We start from the raw sequence: 26,235 nt of genomic DNA on the forward strand, positions 1-26,235 counted from the left end.
TCTGGGAATAAGAACACGTGGGGGGGAGGAGCTAATGACTTTCTGCTCCACCTCCACAGCGTGTCGGACCCAGTCCTCAGAATGGGCCATTAGATTGGCCAGGAGGGCTGTGCAAGGAGAAGGCAAAGCTTTGGAGTCCCGGCCCTGCCCGACGACAGATGTTGTACAAGGTGCTAAAGCTCTCTGAACCTCAGTTTCTGCATCTATACAATGGGAGTCCTAATGCTTACAAAGGGATGGTTATGAGCCTCTCCAGAGTTAACGTCTAAGTAAACGTCTAAGTTAACTTCTAACTTGTAAGAAAGCTGTGCTCAGCAAGAAGAGTAAGGCAGTGTAGCACCTCCCGGACCTCCCTCCAAAGGGAGCCGGTGCAGGCTGGACTCCTTCCCGCTTCCACGGCTCTCCCAGGTTCTGCCGAGGCCGGGGAAGGGCAAAGCCGAAATCAGACTCCTTATAGCGCCACCACCCTGGATAGGCGGCCCTGGCGCTCCTCGGGCGGGAACCGAGACCCCACTGCCCGCGCCCCGGGAGCCGCGCGGGTCGGCGTGATGCTGTCAGCTCCTGCGCCCCGCCGCTGGCCGGTGGGGTTGGGGCCCGCGGCCGCGAGGAGAGGGCGGGGCTGGGGGCTGGGGGCTGGGCTTCCCGGGGGGAGGGCCCGGCGCGCTCTGGGAGGCGGCGGCCGGGCCCGGGAGCGACAGGACTTGGGTCGGAGCGTGGCCGGACCCCCCACCCGCCGAGGCGCCCTGGGAGGACGCGGTGAGTGCTGCCCGGGAGGGGACGGTGGGGAGGCGGTGGCGGGAGCCGCGGCTAGATAGAGCACGCCCTCTCCTCCTCCCGCTCCTGAAGTTTGCAGTGGGATCGGCTCCGGCCGCGGGAGCTCCGGGGGCGCCGCGCTTTGCGTGAGCGCGGCAAGAGCTGCCGCCGCGCCGAGGGGGAGACCCTTCTGCGGCACCGCGCGCCCGGCACTTTCCCAGACCTGCAGCGGGGCGGGTGGGGTGGGGGGGTAGGGAGGCGTCGGGGCTGGCGGGCCACCCCATCTCCTGGGGCCCCTCAAAGGCCCCCGACCGCCCGGGGACCCCAGCAACCCCTCGCCCTTAGCAAAGAGCCCCAGTTCCTGGGGCCGCCGGTCCCGGGCCACCATCTGGAGTTGCCGGCGGCGCGGGCCAAGGCAGGGTGCGCCCCCTCCCCTCAGCGGTGACCGGCGGGCCCCCACCTCCCGCCGAGACCAAGTTCAGCGAGTTTGGCCAAGAAGTCCTGGAGTCTCCAGGGCCAGGCCTGGCCCGGCCGCTCCTCGTGGGCTCCACCGGCTCCGAGGTGTGCAGCGCCCGGCCCGCAAGCAGGGCGCCCGTCCATAAGGGTTTTGAGGCCAGAGACCGGCGGCCCCTGGGTTCGGAGGTTTGGTGTGAGGGCTCCGGGTTGGGAGTGCGTCATCGGGGAGCTGGCACCTCAGGCGGGGCAGGTCGGGTTTCCAAAAGTGCCCCTTTGTTATGCCCCTCCCGGGCCCGGCCTCCTCCCCCTTCCCCGCGCCGCCCCTCCCCCAGCCTCGGGGCCTCCCCGGCTACAGGTTCCGGTGGCTCTTGCCTGAGCACCCCTCTCTGGACCGGTCGACCGCCCGCCTTGGTGCCGTCAAATCCGCGGGCGGATCGGGAGGGGCTGCCGGGAGAAGAGGTCCTTGGGCGCAGCCTGTGACTCAGGACGGAGCCTGGGCAAGGGCAGGACAGCAGGGCTCCCTCCCAGGGCCATGCCCTGGGACTCGGGACAGGGTCGGGCGGGTCTGGACAGGGGTACCTAGCGGCCTCCTAAGGGAAAGTGGGTTCTTCCCTGAACCCCGAGACTCCCTACCTTGGCTCAGGACGCTGTGAGGAGGAGACCCTGCCAAGCCCAGTTAGGTGCTGGCTCCCTGGGCTGGGAAGGTTCATGATCTGCTTCGCGAGCTCTTGACCGTGGCAGGAGTGTGTTCTGGGGACCAGGCGGGGTCTCTGCCGGGGTCGGGAGACACAGGGTGCTGGCGCTCCTCAGCAGGGGTCAAGGCACAGGCCCATTCCCCCCACTGCTGGGTCCGGCCGGGGCAGTGGGGCTGGCTGTGCCTGGGGCTTGGGCTCGTGTTTGCTCTGGGAGGCCGGAGGGAGCGGTGCCAGCCCTGCACACACAGCTCGCTCTGTTCTGGGGCCAGAGAGAGGGAACGGGTGGGGGGCAGCTCTCCTGGGAGCCGGAGCCGGGAGGCTGGGGCAGGCAGGGGGCCCCCGGCCCTGGATGCCTGGCTGGGACAGCTCTTGAGGCCCTGGGGTTTACAGCTGCAGCTCTGTTCCTCTCCATCTGGTTAGCAAGTCCTTCCTGGGTAAATGGGACAGACTCAAGAGGAAGCAAGGGGGAAGCACTGAGGACCCCGGAGGGGCGGGCTGCTCCATCCTTCTTCTCTGGGCCCAGGCATCTCCGCTGAGGGCCCAAGCTCTCCCTGCTGTGAGCTGAGAGGCAGAAGCCCACTCAGGCCATGCTTTCTCAAAGCTGCCACAGCCCATGCATTTCCTGGTCTTCAGGTGGATGTCGTTTGCGTTTTAAATTCAGCTACTAACTCGAGTGTCTGGAGGAACACAAACTGGACCCTCAGGAAGTCTCTGCCAATATTGTCACAAGGCAATATGTGATATATAGCCGGAGATATATACCCAATGTGATATACACCTGGAGAGAGGGGTGGAGATTGGGGATGGAGAAATGGGAGGGTGCCTGGAGAAGATGCCTCACTCGGTTTTCTTTAATAACAGCTTTATTGACATATACCACACAATTCACCCATTTAAAGTATTGTTTGTTTAGTTGCTAAGTTGTGTCTGACTCTTTGTGACCCGTGAACTATAGCCCGCCAGGCTCCTCGGTCCATGGAATTTCCCAGGCAAGAACACTGGAGTGGGTTGCCATTTCCTTCTCCAGGGGACCTTCCCCACCCAGGGATGTGAACCTGTGTCTCCTGCATTGGCAGGTGGATTTTTTACCACTGAGCCACTTGGGAAGCCCTCACTCTTGAGTTTTGAAGGGTGGGGAGGCAGTCAGTTTGGGGGAGGACTGTCATAGAGCCCTGCCTTGGGGGCAGTGAACACACAGTTCTCCTGGGCCTGGCCGTGTCCCTGGGGTTTGCTCAGAGGAGGAAGTGGTTTCCTTCTAGGGGTTTGAGTTGATGCTGGGGACAGCTGAGACCCTGCCCAGGGATAGGCAGGGAGTGGCTGCGTGCCTCTGGGTCCTCTAGCCCCCCGGGGGGAGCTCTGGGGCTGGAATCTGCCTTGCCCTCCCCCACAGTCTCAGAGCTGCACTGCACTGTTGTAACTGGCTGATCACCTGTCTGACACCTCGTGCAGCCCCAGACTCTGGGCTTTTGGAGGGTGGGGCTGAGTTACTCATTATTCACGGAATCCTGTGGGACCTCAGGGATTCCGTGGAGCAGGATGAGTGTCCCTTGTGACTGTCGGGCTCCTCACAGGTCTTGTTCGCTGCCTTGAGTCTGATACCAGTGTTGGCACGGAAACGGGGAAGAAGGCGGGATTTCCATCTTGGGAGGGAGCCGAGGCCCTTTAGGAGACGACAGTATAATGCACTTGTTCAAGCTTCATGGCCAAGATAAGACTCAGGCCTCCTGGCTCCCAGTCTGCTCTGGCCAATGCGGGGAGCTCCTGGGGTGTGGCTAGGTACCCTCTGACCTGGCTGGGTCTGGGGAGGGGTCGCCTTGTTCCAGGAGAGGCCACAGAGCCCTGGCTTAGGCAGGCATCCCCTTATTTCATCTGCGGTCGGGGCAGCGGGGCCCTCTGCCCACTACCCACCCCCGCCTGCCATGTAATCCCCGGCTGGACCGTGTGACCCGACTGGCATTCTCCTGGCTGGAATCTGGCGCTTCTGACAGCAGTTGCTATATTGGGGGAGCTGGGCACCGCCCTGGACATGGTCAGCCCCACCCTCACCCCCTGCTTTGCTCTTGTTAGCGTCGAGGCAGGATCACGGTGGCAGCTGTGAGGGCTGGACACCCAGGTCTCCGGAGTGAACCCTAGGCCCAGGTACGTGGAGTGAGCTGGTGGGGAGGGCAGGCCAGGGCAAGAGGAGGAGCCGTGGAACGACCATCTTTGCCCTCTTCGGGCCCCTCCTGGGACTTCCAGACCCCCGCCTGCTGAGTCCTGGCTCTTGACAGTTCCTTGGGGATTGGGGATGGCAGTGGGGGGGGGGGGGGCAGAAGCCAGGGGTAGCAGAGGCTCTTTGCCTCGCCCCCGAAGTGCGCCTGGCTTTCCTGCTTACCCCTCTGCCTTCTGCAGCCCCAATCCGCCACCATTCCGTGCTGCGGGGACACCATGGCTCCAGAGGAAGAGGCTGGAGGGGAGGCCCTGGAGGGCAGTTTCTGGGAGGTGAGCAGCTGGGTGCCAGCTTTGGGGGTGGCGCTGAAAATGCCCACCCCTCTCTGGGCCCAGCCACCTGTCCCAAGGAGGAGCCTCGTGTCAGCCCTGGCCCCCGGGAGGGGGGAGCAGCTCCTCCGGGGCGACACCAGGCTTCTCGTCTCCCGCGCAGGCTGGCAACTACAGGCGGACCGTGCAGCGGGTGGAGGACGGGCACCGGCTCTGCGGGGACCTGATCAGCTGCTTCCAGGAGCGCGCCCGCATCGAGAAGGCCTACGCCCAGCAGCTGGCCGACTGGGCCCGCAAGTGGAGGGGTGCCGTGGAGAAGGGTGAGCCCGCGCTCTGGCCCGTGGGGAGAAGAGGACCACCAAGGCGGGGCGGGGCGGGGTGGGGTGGGGTGCAGCCAGGCAGGGCAGTTTCTTTTTGCACCTCTTGTGGAAAGTTGGAGGCTTCCCTGTCCGCCTTCCCTTTAAAGAGAGAAGATCCTCCTGGTTATTCATACAGTTGTGCTGTTAGGGTTTGCCAAGCACCCTCATATGAGTTATTCTGATATTTCTAACAACGCTGTGAGCGTCCCTGGTGGCTCAGTGGTAGGGAATCTGGAGATGTGGGTTGGATCCCTGGGTCGGGAAGATGCCCTGGAGAAGGAAATGGCAACCTGCTCCAGTACGCTTGCCTGAGAAATCCTATGGACAGAGGAGCCGGGCAGGCTACAGTCCATGGGGTGGCCAAAGAGTCAGATGTGACTTACAATCAACCAACCACAGCCCTATCATGGAGATGGTCTTGTTCTAACTATTTGCTAGAGGAGAATGGAATACTTCAGAGAGGCCAACTGACTTGCCTGAAGTCACACAGCTAAGAAGAGTTAACGCTTGCCCACAGGTTTTCCGGCTCTGGAGCTTGGGCTCCTTCTATCCAAACAAGCTGCCTTCGTTGGGGACGGACACTAGTTCTTCCCTCTGGGGCAGCAGAGTGTAGTGATTTATACCACACACCTGGGTTTGGATCTGAGCTCCACCTGCAGCTGGAATGCTCGGGGCAACGAATTTCCCTTCTCTGGGCTGCCTTTTCATTTGTTCCACGTTGTTGGTGACGCCATCTTCACGGTGGTGGATGAGTCAAGCATTCAGTGGGACCGTGTGTTCAGGCACACAGTAGGTGTTCAGTCAGCAGCAGCTGACGTCATTTGTCGTTCATCTTTGCATCTCTGCCCCATGCCTGGCACCCAGAAGCCCCTGCTGGGGGAGGGGGAGCTCGCTGCCAGCAGCCCGGGCCCAACCCCAGCTCACCCCTCCCCGCAGGCCCCCAGTATGGCACGCTGGAGAAGGCCTGGCACGCCTTCTTCACGGCGGCCGAGCGGCTGAGCGCGCTGCACCTGGAGGTGCGGGAGAAGCTGCAGGGCCAGGACAGCGAGCGGGTGCGCTCCTGGCAGCGGGGCGCCTTCCACCGGCCTGTGCTGGGCGGCTTCCGCGAGAGCCGGGCGGCAGAGGACGGCTTTCGCAAGGCCCAGAAGCCCTGGCTCAAGAGGCTGAAGGAGGTGAGCCCGGCAGGGAGGAGGGGCCGCAGAGGCCCGCCCCCTGCCTGGGTCGGCCGGGGGCGAGAAGGGGCCCGCGGCGCAGGGTCCTGGGTCCAGCACGGTCCCTGTGTGTGCGCCAGGTTGAGGCTTCCAAGAAGAGCTACCACACAGCCCGGAAGGAGGAGAAGACCGCCCAGACGCGGGAGAGCCACGCAAAGGCAGACAGCGCCGTGTCCCAGGAGCAGCTGCGGAAGCTGCAGGAACGGGTGGAGCGCTGCTCCAAGGAGGCGGAGAAGGTACAGGCTGAGGGACCCAGCAGCCCAGCTCAGGACTCCCTGAGTGCTTTTACCAGCCCCCCGGCATTGCTCTCGTCTTCACCTGCCCCCTGCTCTCCATCTTATCATGTAACATAGGACCCCGAGAAAGATGGGGCGTCCCAGTGGCCGTAGTGGTAAAGAATCCAGTACCGATGCAGTAGAGATGTGAGTTTGATTCTTGGGTAGGGAAGATACCCTGGACGAGGGCATGGCAACCCACTCGAGTATTCTTGCCTTGGAAACCCCACAGACAGAGGAGCCTGGCGGGCTACTGTCCACGGAACTGCAAATTGTCAGACACGACTAAGCGGCGCAGTGTGCACGCACCAGGGAAAGAGGATGCTTTAGGCAGGAAAGAAATGGTGCAGTGTGGGCCACCGGGGTAATCTTAGCAGTTGAGGAGACCTTCCCAGCTGCCTTCCTTTCCGTGTGCCCCCTGGGACAAGTTCTCATGTTGCTCACTCGGCCAGAGCGCTTTTCCTCCAGCCCCGCGTATCCAGAGCCTCCCTGTCTCCTGAGGTGCTGCTGTTTCCACTTCTGGGAAGCCTTTTCTGATTTCTTCCACGGCTCCCCATGTGTGTGTGCCCGTGCGTGTGAGGTCCGTCGTGTCTGCCTTGCGACCCCAAGGACTAGTCCATCAGGCGCCTCTGTCCTTGGGAACACTGGAGTGGGGGCTGCCATTTTCTGCTCCCATAGGTTAACCTTATCGCACTCTGTACCACCTTTTTTTTTTGTTTATTAAATTTGAAAAAATCTATTTTTTAAAATTTATTATTTATTTGTTGGGTCTTAGTTGTGGTGCTCAGGCTTAGTTTCCCTGAGATATGTGGGATCTTAGTTCCCCAACCAGGGATTGAACCCATGTCCCCGGTGTTGGAAAGCGTCTTGTTAACCACTGGACCACCAGAGAAGTCCCTCCACCGGACTCTTAGAGCCGCTGGGCCTGAATGTCACCTCCCTTGTTAGGCTCCTGGGGTCCTCGCGGGCAGGAGCCAGGTTATTGGCCCTGGTGCCTAGCTCACAGCAGGTATGCAGGAAAGACTAGCAGAGTCCTGAGTGGGGGAAGAAGGTCTTGTCCTCACCAGAGCCCCTCCTCTCCCCACCCAGACGAAGACCCAGTATGAGCAGACCCTGGCGGAGCTGCACCGCTACACCCCACGCTACATGGAGGACATGGAGCAGGCCTTCGAGAGCTGCCAGGCGGCCGAGCGCCAGCGGCTTCTCTTCTTCAAGGATATGCTGCTCACCTTGCACCAGCATCTGGATCTCTCCAGCAGTGAGAGGTACGGCCTGCCGGGTGGGCCTGGAGATCTGGGTGAGGCTGGCGCTCTCCCTTCGCCTCTGGGCTCTGGCTGGGCTGAATGAGATGGGGCAGGGTGTGCATAGGGGGGTAGGGTGGGGAATAGAGGCCCATGGCTTCCCCGCCTGAGGGTTATACCTGGGGCACAGGTTCCACGAACTCCACCGAGACCTCCATCAGGGCATTGAGGCAGCCAGCGACGAGGAGGACCTGCGCTGGTGGCGAAGCACCCATGGGCCGGGCATGGCCATGAACTGGCCCCAGTTTGAGGTACCTGTTCCTGGCAGGCTGGGGCTGAGAGATGGGGTAGGCTCCCACTCGGCTCACTCTGGCGCTCCGGCGGGAGGCTGGGGTTTGGGATGGAGGAGGTATAGGTGATCTGGATGGTTCTGGCTGCCACCAAGCCTACAGCCCAACCCGACCCTGAACACTGTCCCCACAGGAGTGGTCCTTGGACACACAGAGGACGATCAGCCGGAAGGAGAAGGGTGGCCGGAGCCCTGACGAGGTTACCCTAACCAGCATCGTACCCACCAGAGATGGCGCTGCACCCCTGGCCCAGTCCCCGGGGTCCCCGCGGTGAGAGCCAGGATCCAGGCTGTGGGAAGGACACAACTCTGCCCCCTGCTGTGCCCTCCTCCTTCCTCTCTCTCTTCCCTTCATGCCCTTCATACCTGAAGTGGGTTCAAAGCTGGTGTTTTGAGTTGTAAAGATGCCAGTTTATATGGTGGTCTGCCAGGTGCTCCCCACACTCCCTCTCATGTACTGCCCGTGTCAGCTCTGCGTGGCCGGACGTGTGCCTGAGCTTGCAGGCATTCGTGGCAGAAGTCAGGCTAGAATCCTGCAGCTTTTCCCCCACCTGCCTCTCCCCAGGCTCCTGCAGGGGGGAGCCCTTGGCCCTGAGTCCCAGGCTCTCCTGCTCAAGCCTGCCCCCTTGTCCTCCCCCCTCCAGTGGCAGACACGAGGAGGAGTGGTCAGACGAGGAAAACCCCCCGAAGGCTGCCATGGGCGTGCGGGTTCGGGCGCTCTATGACTACGCGGGGCAAGAAGCCGATGAGCTGAGCTTCCGAGCAGGTACCCTAGAGCCCCGCTCCTGGTCCTTTGCAGGCTGCAGCCCGTCTCCCTCGCCCCTTTACTAGTCTGAGCAGGAATGTGGAGAAAGGGAAGCCAGATGCTCAGTTCTCAAGGGTCGGTGCTCTGAGCTTAAGACTGCTCTAGGTACCTCCCTGCTGGTCCAGTGGCTAAGACACCATGCTGCCAGTGCTGGGGGCCTGGGGTTCAATCCCTGGAACGAGATCCAACTAAGAGTTCGCATGCCATAACGAATGATTCTGCATGCGCGCTGCAACACAGATCGAAGATATTGCATGTGACTTCTATGACCCGGTGCAGCCAGATAAATATTTTTTAAAAACTATTAAAAAAGAAAAAAAAAAGGCTGCTCTGGGTCCATCCCGCAGGAGTCAGAGTGTCTGCTTGGAGCCCTCACCTGCCTCTCAAGGTCACCAGCTGGGGCCTGACTGCTGAATTCAGGGCCTGGGGGTGGGGGGTGGGGGTGGAGTGACTGACTTTGACCTCCCTCTGCCTGAGCCTGGTCTCTTCTAGCTGGGTTCGTGGACTACACCCTCCCCCTTAGTCCTTGACCCAGTTGCAGGAGTGGGGCGGGCAATCACCAGTGACCAATCCCCCTTTTCGCAGGGGAGGAGCTGCTGAAGATGAGTGAGGAGGATGAACAGGGCTGGTGTCAGGGCCAGCTGCAGAGTGGCCGGATTGGCCTGTACCCTGCCAACTACGTAGAGTGTGTGGGGGCCTGACCTGCCTTGGCATCCCTTATGCAACGTTTCTCCACCCTGAGTCAGAGCCCAGCTTGTCTGGACAGCCGGACCCGAGGGCCCTGAACCATCCTTCCCCCTGCGACCGCTCTGTCCCTCCAGGAGGGAGGAAGTCCTGGGACCCAGGGAGGGTGGGGGCCTTGTGTCTGGGAAGGGACTGGTAGGGAAGGGCCAACTGAGTCTAGGATGAGGGGAAGTTGGGGAGGTCAGGAAGTGACCGAAAGGCTCAGGGGTGCCTGGGCCTCCCCAAAGAGTCCTCCAGTCTCCCCGGGAGCTGTGGACCCAGTTCCTGGTCTCTCTGTTTTGGGGTTCCTGGCGTTGGCTTGGGGTGAGTGTAGTTCTGGGCTAGCAGCACTCTTGTGGCTTGTTCTCGTGTGTATTAAACTTCGAAGAAAAAAACAGCTTCTGTGCACCTTTTTCGCTATTGCACCCTTGCCAGGCGGCCGAGAGCATCTGGAGGGAGGCACTGGGGGTAGGTCGTGGGCCTTCAGTATATTGCGGGGGCGGGGGATGGGCGGAGGTGTGCCAGCTTGGTACCTGCTCTGGGACCTCGGGACTCTAACGGGACCCTAGCCTAACCTGGGGTCCCGCAGGGGACTCGTGATCAGACTTGGTGCGAGGCATCCGAGGATGGGTGGAGGTCTGGAGCTGAGCTCTGAGCGGAGCAGGAGCCGGGCCAGTTGATCTTCCCATTCAGGCCGGCGGCTCCGCGAGTGTTTGGTAGGGACTGTTAATCATTACTCACCGTTCGGGAACTGGCCCCATCCGAGGCCGAAGGCCGAGCCTCGCAGCCCACACGGTTCTGGGAGGTGGCTCCGCCCCCCTAGGGGGCGGGGCGCGCGCGGCGCGGTTTGAGCCTGTGGGCGAGCCGTCGCCCCACCCCACCCGCGGATTGGCCCGGGCGCGGCGCGGCGAGGACTCGGGCGCGCGCGCGTGGAGCCCGGGCCCCTGACGTCACGGCGCCCGCCGCCGGCCGCTCGCCCGTTGGTCCGCGTCGGGCCGGTCGCCCCGCCCCTCAGCGAGCCGGCCTCCACTGGCGCCCGCCCGCTGACCCGCCTTGGCGGCCGCGGATTGGCCCGTGGCGGGACCCGTCGGTCGCGCTGCTGTTCTGGGAAGGAGAGAAAATGGCGGCCGAGCCGAGCAAAACCGAGATCCAGACGCTTTTTAAGAGGCTTCGCGCAATTCCGACCAACAAGGTGCGGGAGAGGGAGGCGTGCGGGGCCCCGGGCGGGCCGAGAGGGTCTCCCCAGGCTCCCCTGGCGTCTGAGGGACGGGGAGGGGCCGGCGCGGGCTTCTCTTCCTGGGTTGTCAGCGCCCGGCCTCGACTCGAGGCCCCTGACCGTTCTCTCATCTCCTTCTCTGCCCAGGCCTGCTTTGACTGTGGCGCCAAGAATCCGAGTTGGGCCAGCATCACGTACGGTGTTTTTCTGTGCATTGACTGCTCCGGGGTGCATCGCTCCCTGGGCGTCCATCTCAGCTTCATCAGGTGGGGTCTCCTCGCGGCTGGCCGGGACTTGAGTGCTCAGCAGGGGAGAGTGGGCTGCCTGGACTTGGACCGCCCTGAGTTTAGTGTTCGCCAGACTCTCACGGGAGGGAACCGCTGGTGTGGGCCTCCTGTTACACTGGCGGTTCGTGTCCGTGTCTGGGTCAGAACTCTTTACTGGTAGTCATGTTCGACCCTCGAAATGTTAGTTTCGGGGGGAGTTACCTAAGTTGATCTAGTTGGTGATAAGCTGGAGCGAGACTCTGGTTGTCCTTAAGAGGAAGGCCGAGTCGAAGCCTCCATTTTCTTTCGCATCTGGAAAGCAGTTAGTACCCTTTTGACTACATGAGAGTGGAGCAGAGCTCTCCCGGACAGGGTGGAGTGGAGGAGACAGGGTGGTGGCTGGGGACGGTTTTGGGGTGCCTACTGCAACCCGAGGCCAAATGACAGGTGTGGGTCTCTCAGGGAAGCGTCTCCTGGAACCTGCTGGTAGATGACACACAGCCTTTGCACACAGGTCCACAGAGTTGGATTCCAACTGGAGCTGGTTCCAGCTGCGGTGTATGCAGGTTGGCGGGAATGCCAATGCGGTAAAGCTCCTCCTTACCATCCTCCTGCCCCCATTCTTCTGTCCGGGTACTCACCTCTCAGTGACTTCTTGGAGACCCTCTCTGTTTCTCTGTTCAGAGGATTCTCTGGTCTGTGGCAGCTCTGTACGCTGTTCTCTAAACTTGGACATTGGTCACTGTTCTTCTCAAAGGAGCTTTGGATTCAAACTAACCGGGACAGACATTCTTGGGGAGAGGCCAATGGAGTTGGGGCCTCCACGGTCAACTGGCTCTTGTCGGCCTGGAGGAAGGATGGGTGTCTCATGCTGTTCCCAGGCAGAGTTGAGTGAGGGTTAGGCTTCAGACATTCATCCTACAGGATGGGTGGCTGTGTTATCTTGCAGGACTTTCTGAGGAACTTTGTGAAAAACTGCTGGTGTCAGCAGTGTGTATCATTCTCTTTGAGTAATAACGGGGCTGTTGTGTGTGTGTTGGGGGTGGGGGCGCCTCTTTTGCTCTGGGAAAAATCGCCTGTAGCATGTTCTCACTTCTTGGCTCACCAGATAGCCTTTTTCCGCCAACATGGATGCACAGCCAGTGATGCCAACACCAAGTATAATAGTCGAGCTGCCCAGATGTACCGAGAGAAGATCCGGCAGCTGGGGAGCGTGGCCCTGGCTCGGCATGGCACTGATGTGAGTGCCTGTTCCCTGGGGCTGGGGCCGTGGGGGGAGTGGGCATATTCAGAGCCCTGTGTTTCAGTGGTGTCTTCTCCTTTCTAGCTTTGGATAGACAGTGTGAGTACTGCTCCCAGTCACTCCCCAGAGAAGAAGGAGTCCGATTTCTTCTTGGAACATACTCAAGTGAGTGCCCACAGGAATGTTTCCCACAGTTGTTCCTGACAGGTGGTTTACTTACCGAGGCCGAGGCCCACAGTCACGGGCATGGATCCTGATCACCTTGGTGTGATACCCTCTACGGGGAATGTGTGGGGCCCACTGCTGGGTAAAGCTGGCTTTTTCCTCCTTCCATGAATAGGAGTGCAGTGTGGCCCTCCTTAGGAGCAGAACCCTGTAAAGTGGGGTGCTAGGGAGGATGAGAAGATACTTGAAGGCTCAAGAGATATCAGGAACCCAAATAACTTTTTCTGGATTCTTTCCTTATGTGAAAGGACTTCCTCCCAAGCAACCCACCCCCGGAGGTTTTCCTCTGTTGGTGCTGGGTGCTCAAGTCAGACTTTGTCTGTTTGGATCCCTGCTCCTCTGCTTGGCTTTTCTAGTGTGGGGTAAGATACCTAATGTGTTAACACCTCAGTCTCTAAGATGGAGAACTATTTATCTCATAGGTTTGTTGTGATAATTAAACGTATTTATATGTGAAAAGCCCCTAAGACTTGTACCTGGCACATGGTGAGTGCCCATTGGTGGTTGGTGGTTATTCAATCAGGGGAATGGGTTCTAGGTGTAAGTACGTAGTGAAGAGGTGGTGATGGCTGTCGTTTAGTCTTGCTTGCTTCCATTGTGCTTAGTCGCTCATGTGTCCAGCTCTTTGCAACCCCATGGACTGTTGCCCCCACCAGGCTTCTCTCTCCATGGAGATTCTCCAGGCAGGAATACTGGAGTGGGTTGCCATGTCCTCCTCTGGGGATCTTCCCAACCCAGGGATCACACATAGGTCTCCCACATTGTAGGCTGACTCTTTAATGTCTGAGCCACTGGGAAAGCCCTCCATGGTGAATAGCAACTATAATTTTACTCGCTAACCTCCAGATTCTTTTCCTCACGGGCTTGGAGTAGGGCCTTGTACCCCCAAGGTACTTGGTGCTCTTTGCCAGCAGGAATGGCTCATTGAGGCTTCTGTCATCTGGTTCTTTCAGCCCCTTGCCTGGAATGTACCAGTCACCGACCCATCAGAGACCCAGCAGCCAGCCCCATCTGCAGAGAGCAGTGGTCTGGCACGTGAGTTCAGCCCATGTTCCAGCCATGTACCCTGGTCTTGGCAAAGGGCTTGGGGCAGAGGAGTGGGACACCTGACAGAGGGAATGGAAGCGAGGAGTCTTGTGTATCTCTGGGTGGGCTGGGAGTCACTTAAGTCCCCTAGGGAAAGTGGTAGGAATTCCTTCTCTATTTGGTGGCCTCAGAAAGCTGAGGAAAGCAGTGCCATCACTTTTAAGAGCAGCTGATAGGAAGTTTTTGAGTGTCACACCTAATTTCCACCATTGCATCCACAGAGCCGGAGCATGGCCCCAACATGGACCTGCTTGGCACCTCACCCAAAGCCTCTCTGGGTCAGTACACCAGCTGGCAGGAGTGGGGTGTCTTGGGAGCAGGTGGGCCGTGGGGGTTCTTTTCAGATCTGCTGTTGCCTGTGTGGACTGAGGTCCCAGGAGACCGAACTTCTTGTCTCTCTGGAGTGGGGCCTGAGATTGAAGCTGTGGCTGCAGCGTTGACCGAAGGGACTTCAGAGCAGACCCTTGGCGGATGGTGTCCCAGGCCTGGGGTCTGCCTCAGTATGTGGGCCTGGGTCTGGCTGGTATGAAGCTGGACACCTAGCCCTGGAGGCTGGTGCAGGACTGGCCTCTCTGGTCCATTCCATGACAGGGGGACAGCTCTGAGCTGTTAACGGCTAGAGGTGACACGGCCCTTTCCCAGCCAGTCCCTGGCCTTTCAGCTCTTTTCTGTCTTCTTGATGTCCTTCAGACTTAATTCAGGGTGAACGATCCATTTGCTGCCCTGGTTTGTTTTGTTGACCTTTGGGGGTTGGGACCGGAAACCATCAGAGTGACCGTCACAATCCTGTGAGAAGGCTGGTGTGGCCTGGGTCTGGTGTGAGGCTCTGTAGAGGCCTCTGGGCTTGGGAGCTGTATGGAGGCTCTGGGGTAGGGCCCGCTGTTAGCCACGAATCTGTTTCTCTCCAGAGTCCATGTATCTGTCACCTAAAGGGGTTCTTCCTGCCAGAGGTAACCTCCTGCTGCTTTGGGAGCCCCTTGCATGCCGGAGGCTGGTGTGTGGCGCCGCCCCAGCCCCCGGCAGCCTGTGTGTGGGGTCAGGGCCTTTGTCTCTGGTGCTTCCAGTCTGGGTCCTTAACGTCCGTGTGCTGGGAGTCAGTAACTGCCCCTAACCGTATCCGTCTTGGCTTGGACATCCTGACACCATTGGCTGGAGCTGGTGGTGGCAGCTGTGCGTTTCTTTGCCTGAAGCTGTTCTTCACAGAAGCTCTTGCCAGGAAGCTGCATGGTGTGGACCGAGCTGCCGCCTCTGATGTCCCTTTGTCTCTGCTCATGCCCCACCCTCTTCCTCACACAGAACCAAAAACCTCCCTCATTGGCAAGAAGAAGCCAGCAGCAGCGAAGAAGGGGGTAGGTGGGGAGAGGCAGTGTTGCAGGGTGGTTAGGGGCTGGGTCAGATCTGACCACTTTGGTAAATGACTATGACTTTGATAAAGGTGCGTAGCTTGTCTGCGGCTCAGCTGTGAAGGCGCTGTCAAGAGGCCTGTCTTTAAGGGCTCTTAGGAGGAGTCAGCGAGACTGTGCCTCAGTGCTTGGCTCATCCGGGCCTGACAGCATTAGACCTCCGCTGGGGTTGTGTGGGCTGCCTCATGCCTGCCTCCAGGCAGAACCACTTTTCTCCCTCTCCACCATGCTTGTTGGGAAGAGGGTGGGAATAGGGTGGGCTCCTATTTTTTTGTTGTTTTTAAACACTAAACTTTAAGAAGGAGCCCTTTCCTTGGGGGTGTCCCCTCCATGCCAGGGAGGGGAGGAGGGGACAGAGGACATTGTGGTTGGCAAAACTCTCATCACATGATTCTCTTCCCAGCTGGGTGCCAAGAAGGGCCTAGGGGCCCAGAAAGTGAGTAGCCAGAGTTTCAGCGAGATTGAGCGGCAGGCCCAGGTGGCTGAGAAGCTCCGTGAGCAGCAGGCGGCTGATGCCAAGAAGCAGGCTGAGGAGTCCATGTGCGTGTCTGCCAGAGAGGCCCTGGCTTACGTGGGGTTGGGCGGGCAGGACAGGTCAGGATGTCTGCTGAACTCTGGCACGCTTGTCCCCTCGAAGGGTTGCCTCCATGCGTCTGGCCTACCAGGAGCTCCAGATTGACCGTAAGAAGGAGGAGAAGAAGCTGCAGAACCTGGAAGGGAAGAAGCGAGAGCAGGCCGAGAGGTTGGGCATGGGACTGGTGTCCCGAAGGTGAGGTTCAGCTTTGGGGTGCGGCAGGGAAATGCCATTGTCCTCTGGGGAACCCCTGGAGGTTCTTCCTAGTATTCTCAGCTCAGTCTTCCTCTGAGGCCAATAGATGGCCTTGCTTATTGTCTTCAAGCGCCTAGTATAGTGCTTGGCATGTGGTAGGTTTGTGCTCGCCAAGTATTTGTTTAACGAGTCAAAACACAGGATCAGGTGCTCTTTGGGCCGTCCGAGAGACCAGGGTTGTGTTTCTTCATGAGGGCGCTGACGGCTCTTTGGATGGCAGGACGGTTCTTTATTTCTCAGGATCTTCCCAGGAATCACAGGGCTTTCAGTATTCTGACCCCTGCCCTCTAAAGGCTGTTAGTGCTGACAGCTCCCGTAACACCTGGAAATACTCCTGGACTCTCAGATGACCCTGGTTGGGTGGTGCCCTTCCTGTTTCAGGACCACTGGGTTTAGGTTGCTTTGGTTTTCTTAAACAAGAGCTGCTCACCAGTTCTTCTAGGCGTTTTGTTTGCTTTACACTGAGAGTTAGCATTTGGAGAGATTTCAGTAATACTAGATTTTTTAATCTCTTTTAAAAATCAGAATATCTGGCAGTGCCAGAGTGAGAAGCCCTGGCTACGGTGAGCTTGTGCTAAATGGTGCCTGCTCCTCTCCAGGGTGTGAGCTTCGCCAGTGGCTTCATTTAAACACAAGTCCTATGCAGGGGTATTATTATCCCTTTTTACAAATGAGAAAATTGAGACTCAGAGCAGTTAAGCAACTTGCTTGAAGCCCAAAATACTAGTATTTGGTCCAACTAGATTTTGAACATAGAACTCTTTCATAATCAGCATTTGTAGCCATTATACTGTGTTCCTCAGGTAAAAGATAAAGCTGGGTATTTCTACTTAATCTTTCAGGGTGTGGTGAGTTAGATTTCAATTATTCCCTTTCAGTCTGTGTCCTACTAGTGTGACCCACAGCTAATCAGGAAAATAAAATTTACTCCAGATTGCGTCTCTTCCTCGTCCCTGTTTTGGTCACAGAAATTACTGGGTTAAAGGCTATACTTAGTTTTTTTTATTTTTTGTATGCAGTAGAATCTTATTTAAACCTAGCCTACCCTGTTTAAAACTCTGTTGCAAAATAGTCACTCTGTGGAGTTCTGCCAGCCAAAAGCTGTAGATCTTAATGGATTTATTTAAATGAAACTAATCCTTAAAATGCCTCTGTGGAGTTTTAACACAGCAGGGAAGAGAGGCATCACGAGTTGGTACTGCCTACCAAGTTCAGTGCCTCTTCTCCTTAGGAAACCAGATAGCAGATTCAGGTCTTAGTGCGTAAGGCCAGACTCTAGTTTGAAATGCTTTGTTCTTTAAAAAACAAGAAAAGGCTGGGTTAATGAAGAACTCATCCTGTGATGCCATTAGACTCGTTTTCCTGGTTCTGGGGCATTTTCCATCTCTTGCTTCCCGTTTGTCTGTGTCCCTCACGGTGCAGGACGCGGCTCATGGCACAGCAAGCCGAGGGCAGAAAGCACTGCTGTTTGGCGCAGTGTCACTGAGATTAGGCAGACGGCCGCTGGCCCGGGAAACCCTGCTTGGGGAAGACGAGGCTGATAGGTTGACAGGGGGGGTGCGCTCCAGCTCAGCACAGGTTCTCGCACTCCCTGCTGGGCCTTGCCCAGCCCTGGGCGCAGGGAGGGGAAGAAGGTTCTGGGTGGTGCTCAGTGAGGGAGAAGCGGGTTTCTGACTGCATCTGGGCGTCTTCTCTTGTGCGGCGACACGGATGCCCACCCTGCTGTCCCGCCCTGGCCCTGCCTCTCTCCGCAGCTCCGTCTCCCACTCGGTGCTGTCCGAGATGCAGGTGATCGAGCAGGAAACCCCAGTGAGTGCCAAGTCCTCCCGCTCGCAGCTGGACTTATTTGACGACGTTGGTACCTTCGCCTCTGGGCCTCCAAAGTAAGGCTGTTGTTGGGGTGCAGGCTTGGCTGCCGTGCTGCTCACCCAGCTTCTCTGAGCCCCTCTACTGTCTTCCTAGGTACAAGGACAACCCCTTCTCCTTGGGGGAGAGTTTCGGTTCCCGCTGGGACACAGATGCTGCCTGGGGTGTGGACAGGATGGATGAGAAGGAGCCGGAAGTGACCATCTCCAGCATCCGGCCCGTTTCAGAAAGGTGGAGGACCGTCCTCTAGGACGCCCGTGCTGGTGGCAGTGCTCTGTGGCTGCGCTGGCCGGCGTGGTGGCCGCCACGCATGCGGCTCCCGAGTCCTGTGGGAGTGCCTAGTGTTGATGGAGGGACCGAGTTTTTTACCTTAAATAAATTTGGATAGCCACTAGTAGCTACCAGACTGGAGAGTGCAGGAAGCCGGCCTGGGTTTGAGCTCTGCTCTTGTGTCTCAGAAGGTCTAACTAACCTGCTGTGCTTGAAGTCCATTTCTGCCAGGAGGGGCCTGAGTTTATGCTTCGGTTCCCAACCTCCCAACCATTATGTGTCTCTGGCCCTCATCTAGGAATTTTTTAAAAGCATATTCCATGTTGATCTGGGTAATGATTAACTGATAGATATCTGCAAATAATCCATTAGGAGGATGGGGACATAACTCATAGCTTCCCAGGGCCGCCTTACGGTTAAATGAAACTGACAAACACTGAGCTCTGTGTGTGTCAGGGTCAGGTGGCGGTGACCTTACACCTTCTCAGCCAGACTGAGATGCTTTTGAGGGTAAAAGGGTGATACTCATAACTACACCAAGAGAGGAGGTGTAAGTCCAGGCAGACTGAGAACTGGATCATCCTAGTGGTTTGGGGCAGAAGCCTTGGCCCCTCCAAACCCTGTTTCCATGCTGCCTAGGGAAGGGAATGAAAGTTCTCTGTGTCGTGGCTTCAGTGTGGAGGAGAGAGGGCCCCAGGTCTAGAGCTGCAGTCAGGCGGGACTGTGGGGAGCACTGCCAGGCGGCCTCAGCTTGTCGCAGGGTAGCAGTGCTCCAGGGACACTTCCCTGGAGGTGGTGGGGAGAGTCAGAGCCATTGTCCCGTGTCCACTCCTCAGAGTCACCAACCGGAGGGAGGTGGAGAGCCGGAGTTCAGGCCTGGAGTCGAGCGAAGCACGTCAGAAATTTGCAGGAGCCAAAGCCATCTCCTCCGACATGTTCTTCGGGCGGGAGGTGGATACTGAGGTGAGGTGGTCCAACCTGAGCCTGGAGGCAGCAGACAGAAGTGGACTGTCTGCCCTGCTGTTTGGGTTTTAGCACCTGGGTGGCTTGGCCCGTGTGAGTTCTGGGTCAGTGGCACAGAGAGCCGCAGACCTCACCCTTTCCCCGCCACAGTATGAAGCCAGGTCCCGGCTCCAGCAGCTCTCGGGCAGCAGCGCCATCAGCTCATCAGACCTCTTCGGGGACGTGGATGGCGCGCACGGAGCAGGTGGGCCCGGAGCCGGGGCAGGCACCAGGAGGGCCTGCCAGCCGAGTGGGAGGGCCCTGGGGGCTGGCAAGGGCTTCCTGCGGGCGCTGGGTCACCCCCTCCCTCCTCTTACAGGCAGCGTGTCCCTGGGGAATGTGCTGCCCACGGCTGACATCGCCCAGTTTAAGCAGGGTGTCAAGTCTGTGGCTGGGAAGATGGCCGTGCTGGCCAATGGTGTGATGAATTCTTTGCAGGTGAGGCTGGACCGCGTGACCTGGGGTGGGAGGAGACTGGAGGGTAGTGCTGAGAAGGCGGCCTTCTCTACCATGTCCAGACTCAGCTGCAGGGTGGCCTCAGCCCGTGAGGGTGCCTTTTCTCTTCTTGGAGGACAGCTTCCTTCCTCTAAGCTGGGCCCTGGGGCTGGGCCTCTCCCTGAGATGGTGTCGTGTCTACACTGATCTTCCCCCACTCTAGTCCTCCTCCCTCTCCAGCTTCTGTGCAATCAGGCAGGGCTTCCCCCTGGGGATCTGACCACACCCCCTTTCCTAGGTCACAGTAAATAGGAGACAGTCTCTGCCTGGGTGAGATGGGTGCTTGATTCCCTCACTCACCCCTCCCCGCAGCCCCCCAGTCCCTTGGGGTGTGTTGGGGGAGGGTGTGCTCGCTGGGAAGCTGCTGCAGGTTAGAGACTCTGACTTGGTTTTTTTCTTTCCATCATCCCCAGGATCGCTATGGTTCCTACTGACCCAGGCTCCGTATCTCGGACTTTCGGTGGTGGCAGTAGCAGAAACCTCATGATTCCTCAGCCTGGGGTGCTTGCCTTGTGGAAACTGGGGAGGAATTGTTACTTTATGCCTGTGGTGTGAGTGGGGTGGCCTGTGAGGAGCTCGGGTGAGGAACGGGCAGGAGCACCCCTGACCTCCGCCTGGAGACCGGGTCCCTCACTCCCTTCCCTGCACACCCCCCGTGTGCTCCACTCAGCAGTCCTGCCCCCCACGCTGCTGCTCACTTGGCCTGCCACCCTGGGGGTGAGGGGAGGGCATTCCCTCAGGATGGCTTACTCTGGCTCCAGGCCTTCCCCGAGGAGGGAGAGTGAAAAGTGTAAGGCTGTTTTGCCGGCTCTAGGATCCTTCCAGGTGGTCGGTCCCTGGCTCTGGAACCAGCAGGGAGGTCTGGAAAGAGTTCTGCTGTGGATCAGCCCCCAGGGAGGGAGGCTGTGGACATGCTGCTGCTGCTCCTGTGGTCTCTTCGGCACTGAGAGGGCAGGGCACGGGAAGGACCTCTGTCTGGGCCTTGCTAAGGGCTAGAAACTGGACCTGGTACCTAAAGCTTTCATTTGGGATCGGACTAGAGGCCCGAGTGACCTTCTGTCTCGCTGACCCTTTCTGCAGCGATCGCTCGGAGGACTCCTCCTCCTGGGTGTGTGCGAGTCCTCCCGTGCCATCCGTGGTGGACTGCGGTCCCTCGGAGACTCTATCCCTTCTTCCCCTGCTTGGTGGCCGTGGTGGGTCTGCTCTGCCCGGGGCTCCGCTCTGGATGCCGTGAGCGTAGTGCTGGCTGAGGAAGCAGAGGATGTGCGGGACGGAAGCGGCTTTCCTTTGCACCGTCCTGGCCTCGGGACTCTGGGCAGCACCCCCACAGAGAGCTCGCGGCACCTATGGAGCGGCAGGTCCCGGCCGCGGGCCACGTGCTGTGCCATCCTTGGTGCCACCTGCCCCTGCCGCCGGCAGCCTGGGCCCCCCACCTGTGACGGGGGCTGGGCTCCCGAGCACCGCAGACCACTGTTCCCAGCACCCCCCCCCCCCAAAGGGACGTGACTTCTTTCTGGACTGTTTGTATTGAAACAAAGTGGTGTTGAATAAAGCCCCGACGGGGCCCTGGGCCTCTGGTGGTCTGAGTGGAGGGGTGTCCTCTCTGGATCCTGCCCCCTGCCCGTGCAGGCCCCTGGCCTCACTCTCTGGGCCCCCACTGACACAGGCAGGGCGTTGGTGCCGAAGCGGGGGGCGCTGTCTGCGGGGCCTCCAGCTTGTCTCTCCTCTGACAGCCAAAGGCCCCCGGCTCCTTGGCCCTGTGCTGCCGCGGGCTCCGGCGCGGCCTCCACCTCAGCACCCTGTTACACGCGGGGGAGAGAGCTGGCGTTAGTCGGCCCTTCGCGGCACCCCCAGAGCTGCGCGCGGGCGGGCGGCCTCCGCGGCCTGCCGCTGGCCCAGCAGTAGGCTTGGCTGGGGCGGGTGTCTCAGGGATGGTGGGGGGGAGAGCGAGAGTGTGTGTCAGGGTGTGTGTGTCTCTCTCGGGAGTTAGAAAAAAAGACCCTAATGGAACCCTAGGAAGGTGCGTGCCTGTGTGCGCGTGCATGTGTCCGTGCAAACCCATGGCCTGGCAGCTCCCCTAAATGGGACTCCTGGAACATCTCTGTGCCACCTTTGGCAGACAGTTGTAAACCACTGGTCTGGGAGATGGGTGATGAGAATGGAGGGGTGGAAGGAGCCATGAGGCTCTAAGCCAGTGATGTCCCAAGTGCGGAGTCATCAGAAGTTTTGGAATCCTCGGGAGGTGTTCATAAAGACGTTTCTGTGTCCTGCCCCCAGGCTGGAGGGGTGTGGTCGTGTGCCTTGTACACAGGCCCCCCAGGTGACTGAGGCAGCCAGCAGCTTTGCGTGGCTCCCAGTCAGCTGGAGGCTGCAGATCCCTGAGCCCTCACCCCGTGGCCTGGAACTCCTGGCCCTGGGCACGCAGAGCTATGGGAGCCAGTCCTGTAACTCTCCAGGGGGTGCTGGTCTGGGCAGGGATGAGCCTAGGAAAATGTGGGTGCCTGGCAGCTTCAGAGCAGGAAGCCTGCTCTGCTTGGGTCCTAGGGTGAGTTTTACTTTCTGGAAGTTGCAGGCCACACATCTTACTGTCCAGCTTTGGCTGGAAGCTGGTAACTCCGCCTGTCTTGTTTCATAGCTGCACCCCCACTGACCTAACCCTGAGCAGGTGCTTAGAAAATGTTTAATGAAATGGGTTAAAAGACTGCAATGGCAACGCTTTGTGGCCAGTCTCAAGTTATGGGCAGCTGGCCTTGAACCATCTGAGCTTGATCCTGAAAGCTCTGTCCAGCCGTGACCACCTTTCCCATGAAAGGCAGAGATCATGTGCAGGTAGTGAGTCCCGCTTTGCTCATGATCTGAAGCAGGTCTCCAGGCTTGAGTGGTTCTCTGTCCCCCAACTTCCCAGTCCTGCCAGAAAAAGCTGGAACTTGGCCCCAAAACCTGAAACTCGCCCCTTCCCTTCACCCGCCTCATGGCTTTACACTCATCACTTACCAGACACAAGGGGTTTTATTCATTTCACACATTTAACTGTTAGACACAGAGGAGACTTGAAGCGGTTTCTGAAAGTGAAATTTCTTTTTGCCCACCCTTCTCCACCTTATGGCTAGTGGCTAGCCTTCTAGTAGGCTACCATGGCTATATCCTCCTAATACCTGCATCACTGGGTGTCACGCTTGACCATGGAAGGCCCTGCATGGTTCCTGGAATTGCTGTGAGGAGGTGGGGATGGTCAGCAGAAGGGTAAAACCAAGTCACTCTTCCCGTGGCCTCAGCTCAGTCTGCCCTCAGCTTGGGGCCTGGTGAAAAGCTGACTGACAGGAGAAAGTAGGCTGTTCAGGTAGGCTTTCTAGGGTCACTGCTTAGCTTGGCTGATCATCAGAGCTTCTCTGGCGGGTCCCTGGGCTAGGGCTGTCACTTGGCTTTTTCACCAGTAGAGGGCAGCTCTGCACGGGGGTGGGAGAGGGGATGCCTGGAGTCCCAGGGGGTGGAGAACGGGTGAAGAGGTGAGTGGGTGGGGAGCTGGGAACTGGACCCAGAGCTGGGTCCTGTGCTGTAGACAAGACCCTTCTGACTCCTCAAGTCTCGGACTCATCTGTCTCTTCAGTGGAGCCATCGCTCTCTGCATCCACTTTGCGGGCAAGATGGAGGGGTCTCCAGGGGGAGCCAACCCGGGGAGAGGTGCGGGGAGGCAGGCAGCTGCCCTCTGGACCGGCAGTGACCGAGGTGACCAGGCCTGGGATCTGCGCCAGCCTGAAGAAGGGGAGACACCCGAGGGAGCGAGGTGCCTCGTGTCCAGAGACTAGGACCCCTCACTCACTCTGGCGTGTGAGTGAGACCACGCGCTGCCTCCCCAGAGGATTCAAAGAGCGGCCACCTCGGGCCTCCGCTGGCCCCCAACCCCTCTGACCAACAGACAGGTGCTGTGTGGCCCGAGTCGGGGTCTGATCCGACTGAGGTTTGGTGCCCACAAGGGGGCAGCATCTTCCCACCCAACACTTACAGCCGCTCCAGTTCCTCGTCCATGGCTGGGTCGTGCATCAGGTCCCCTTTGTCGGGCAAGGCTCCTAGGGAATAATTGGGGGCACAGAACTTAACGCGAGGGTCCTCCACCCGGGCTTCAGCCAGACAGCACCCTGCCCAGTAGCTGCCTCTGTGCCCCTCATCGTCATGTCTGCCTGCAGTGTCGACCCTGGGAGAGCTGATCTGGAAGATTCAGGGAACAGAGGTTTAAGATCTGCTCTGGGGGCAGTAAGCCCTAGGTGCCACTGGAGAAATTTAGTGAGCCCCCCTGCATACCCTCCCCGATCATGACTATGAGACAGCCCCCAAATTCAAGGTCACTGCACAAACAGAATGAGCTTCTTCCAAGACCAGATGGTATGTTGTGAGGTGGTGCTACTGGTAAAGAACCCGCCTGCCAGTGCAGGAGACGAGACAGACACGGGTTTGATCTCTGGGTCAGCAAGATCCCCTGGAGAAGGAAATGGTAACCCACTCCAGTATTCTTGCCTGGAGAATCCCTTGAACCGAGGAGCCTGGCGAGCTACAGTCCTGGGGCCGCAAAGAGTCAGACAACAATGGCTGAAGTGACTTAGCACTCATGCATGAGCTGGTGCCGAGGGTTTCGTCCTTTCCTGAGGCCCCAGGTACTGAGCTGAAAAGCATCCAGAGACACAGGACATGGCCAAGGCCCCAAAGGCCAGAAGTTGCTTAGTTTTGTGCCTCCAAATCAGGGGGATTCCACTCTGGGGACAGAATGGTAAAAAATGCTGTCTCAGCTCCTCCCGGGAGGGTCCCAGGGCAAGAAGGGAAGGCGGGTTCAGGATGAGACCCGGCTCTCTTGGCTCAGCCGCAAGTCGCCAGGAGGGGCGCTGTCCCTTCTCTGACATCACTCAGCAGGTTTCCCCTGCTACAAACGAAGGGCAGTCATTCTCCGACATCGGGAAAGGAGAGAGGAGGGGTCCAGGGGGCCTCCTGGGGCTGTTAACAGTGGGAGGGAAGGTAGAGCTGGAGTCTGCAGGTAGATTCTTACCCTCAAACGGAAGAGAAAAGAGCTGCCCTGCTGGGCAGAAGCTAGTTAACAGTGCTGGTCCCTGGAAAGCCTCGACCTTAAAACTGTCCTCTGGCTCTACTTCAGTTCCTGACCTTTTCAGATGATGCTTCCTGGCGCCTTTGGTTCTAAGTGGTGATCACACTGTGTTGGACGGAACCCTCATGTGTGTGTATGTGCGTGCGTGTATGTGTGTTGCCTTCAGGACTAAGGGAACAGGACAGCCCCCTCCACAGCTGGCTGCACCTGGGGTAGCTCAGGTCTCTTTTCCATACACGGGAGACGCAGGTGAGGACAGAGACCCTACGCTTCTTCCCGTCTCCCACTGGTTCAGCACTGCAGGGGACGTGAGCTCCATCGCTGGTCGGGTAACTAAGGTCCACGCTCCACAACTACTCAAGGCCACTTGCCCTAGAGCTGGCATGCCGCAACAGGAGAAGTCACCGCCATGGGAAGCCCGTGCACCACAACTTGAGAGGCATCCCAGCTTGCCACAATTAGAGAAAGCCTGCACGCTGTGACAGAGACCCAGTGTAGCCAAAAAATAATCTAAAAAAAGAGCAGGCAGATGCGCTCTTTCTTGTTTAAAAAATAAGATGACTCTCAAGCTCTGTGGGTGGTGATGTCAGCCTGGTGGCCCCTCCCCGGGAGGGCAGCAGGTGCGGGAGGGGGCGGAGGAAGGTGGGAGGCGAAGGTGGACCAGTGAGGATGAAACAATGGACAGGAAAAACTGGGCCGGAGCCGGCCTCCATCCACCACCGCCCTTTGTTCCCACTCCCTTTCAGACTAGTAAGATTTTTTTTTCCCCAGATGGGGAAAACAGGTCTCCTGAGACACACCTTTGTCTTGCTTACAAATGGGGTTCAAGTCTCTTTGATACATAAGCTCCGGAGCCAGTGATTAAATAGTCTGTGTCTGCCCAACCTGCAGGCCAGTGCCCAGGGCAGAGCTGGGGATTCTACGGGTGGGGGAGCGGGGGGTGCTGGGCACGCCTCTGCCCCGGGGAGGCTGCTTCATGTTGGGGCAGGACCCGGGTGGGGGAGGCCGTCCGTCAGCACGGGAGCAGGGGAGGCCTCAGAGTCTGGCCCTTAGAAGTCAAGGCAGACCTGGCAAATCTGCATCCCCTGTGGGGACTCTGTCTACCAACAATTGGCTCCTACGTGGCTTTCTGCCGTCAGGGCGGAGGCAGCCGGCTCCGGCTTACCTAGGGCTTGGTTGATCCCGTGATGCTTTGAGAGGGCCACGAGGAAGCCGTAGAAGGTCAGTCTCTGAACGTTGCTGAGGACCTCTTTGACCAGCGCTGGGGGTGGGCAGCTAGAAGGCAAAACACAGATCAAACACTAGTTAAGTCTGACGCCTTCTTTTCATCCAGACCTTAAGGCTTAGGAGGGTGTGTTCAGTCGCTAAGTCGGGTCCGACTCTTTGGGACCCCGTGGCCTGGAGCCCATCAGGCTCCTCCGTCCATGGGATTCTCCAGGCAGGAATACTGGAGTGGGTTGCCATTTCCTCCTCCAGGGGATCTTCCCGACCTGGGAATCGAAACTGCATCTCTTGTGTCTCCTGCCTGAGCAGGCAGATTCCTTACCACTAGTGCCACCTGGGAAGCCCTCAGGAGGGCGAAAACCAAGGACCTGCCTGCCCTGGGAACCTTAAGGCCCTGGGAGCCTGGCAGATCTCTCGGAGCAAGGCCTTGACTGTGGACAGAAAGGCTGGCATGCTCACTGACCAGTGCTTCACTGGCAGGGGTGGGGATGGGGAACGGGCGCTGGGCGATGCCTCCTCTCGGAGACACAAGCTGGCTGCTCTGTCCCCAAGGGGACTTCGTGCTACACAGGACAGCTGCCTTCTTTTTCTGTAGGGTGAATTTTGTGCACAGTGGGTATTTTTCTCCTTCTCTCTAAAAAGTCAAGACCAATCTATCTCCTGGCAAGAAGAA

The 26,235-nt window shown here is 58.8% G+C and overlaps 3 protein-coding genes across 7 annotated transcripts in view; 2 read left to right on the plus strand and 1 right to left on the minus strand.

The window, feature by feature from the left end:
* Positions 1-616: 616 nt before the first annotated feature.
* On the plus strand, positions 617-9,742 carry PACSIN3 (protein kinase C and casein kinase substrate in neurons 3). 2 transcript variants are annotated; one of them, XM_065944342.1, is made up of 11 exons: positions 617-756; positions 3,972-4,043; positions 4,296-4,385; positions 4,546-4,702; positions 5,678-5,913; positions 6,033-6,188; positions 7,317-7,492; positions 7,659-7,779; positions 7,952-8,088; positions 8,462-8,583; positions 9,208-9,742. In XM_065944342.1, exons 3-11 carry the CDS (start codon positions 4,332-4,334, stop codon positions 9,321-9,323), a joined length of 1,275 nt encoding a protein of 424 aa, XP_065800414.1. In that variant the 5' UTR covers positions 617-756; positions 3,972-4,043; positions 4,296-4,331; the 3' UTR covers positions 9,324-9,742. The 2 variants fall into 2 exon arrangements, with proteins under 2 accessions (XP_065800414.1, XP_065800415.1); XM_065944343.1 differs by lacking the exon at positions 617-756 and adding an exon at positions 1,865-1,884.
* Positions 9,743-10,410: 668 nt separating this feature from the next.
* Positions 10,411-20,797, plus strand: ARFGAP2 (ADP ribosylation factor GTPase activating protein 2). 3 transcript variants are annotated; one of them, XM_065943991.1, is made up of 17 exons: positions 10,411-10,537; positions 10,709-10,827; positions 11,342-11,414; positions 11,936-12,067; positions 12,155-12,235; positions 13,249-13,330; positions 13,603-13,659; positions 14,290-14,331; positions 14,678-14,730; positions 15,188-15,324; positions 15,422-15,553; positions 17,368-17,496; positions 17,576-17,710; positions 18,586-18,712; positions 18,863-18,956; positions 19,071-19,189; positions 19,660-20,797. In XM_065943991.1, the coding sequence occupies exons 1-17, from the start codon at positions 10,466-10,468 to the stop codon at positions 19,678-19,680; spliced, it is 1,605 nt and encodes a 534-aa protein (XP_065800063.1). In that variant the 5' UTR covers positions 10,411-10,465; the 3' UTR covers positions 19,681-20,797. The 3 variants fall into 3 exon arrangements, with proteins under 3 accessions (XP_065800063.1, XP_065800065.1, XP_065800064.1); XM_065943993.1 differs by lacking the exon at positions 17,368-17,496; XM_065943992.1 differs by lacking the exon at positions 14,290-14,331.
* Positions 20,770-26,235, minus strand: part of CSTPP1 (centriolar satellite-associated tubulin polyglutamylase complex regulator 1) — a 199,373-nt gene continuing 193,907 nt past the window's right edge. Inside the window, exons 7-9 of one of the 2 annotated variants that reach the window (XM_065943995.1) lie at positions 25,504-25,613; positions 23,250-23,313; positions 20,770-21,045 (exon numbers count right to left, since the gene is read on the minus strand). In XM_065943995.1, coding sequence (XP_065800067.1) covers positions 20,886-21,045; positions 23,250-23,313; positions 25,504-25,613 — 334 coding nt within the window. In that variant the 3' untranslated portion in view covers positions 20,770-20,885. Of the gene's footprint in view, positions 21,046-22,244; positions 23,000-23,249; positions 23,314-25,503; positions 25,614-26,235 lie in introns of those variants that run through there. The other variant, XM_065943994.1, reaches the window with a different exon arrangement.

Source organism: Muntiacus reevesi, chromosome 9 (assembly GCF_963930625.1).
Source record: "Muntiacus reevesi chromosome 9, mMunRee1.1, whole genome shotgun sequence".
In the NCBI taxonomy this organism is placed as follows: domain Eukaryota; kingdom Metazoa; phylum Chordata; class Mammalia; order Artiodactyla; family Cervidae; genus Muntiacus; species Muntiacus reevesi.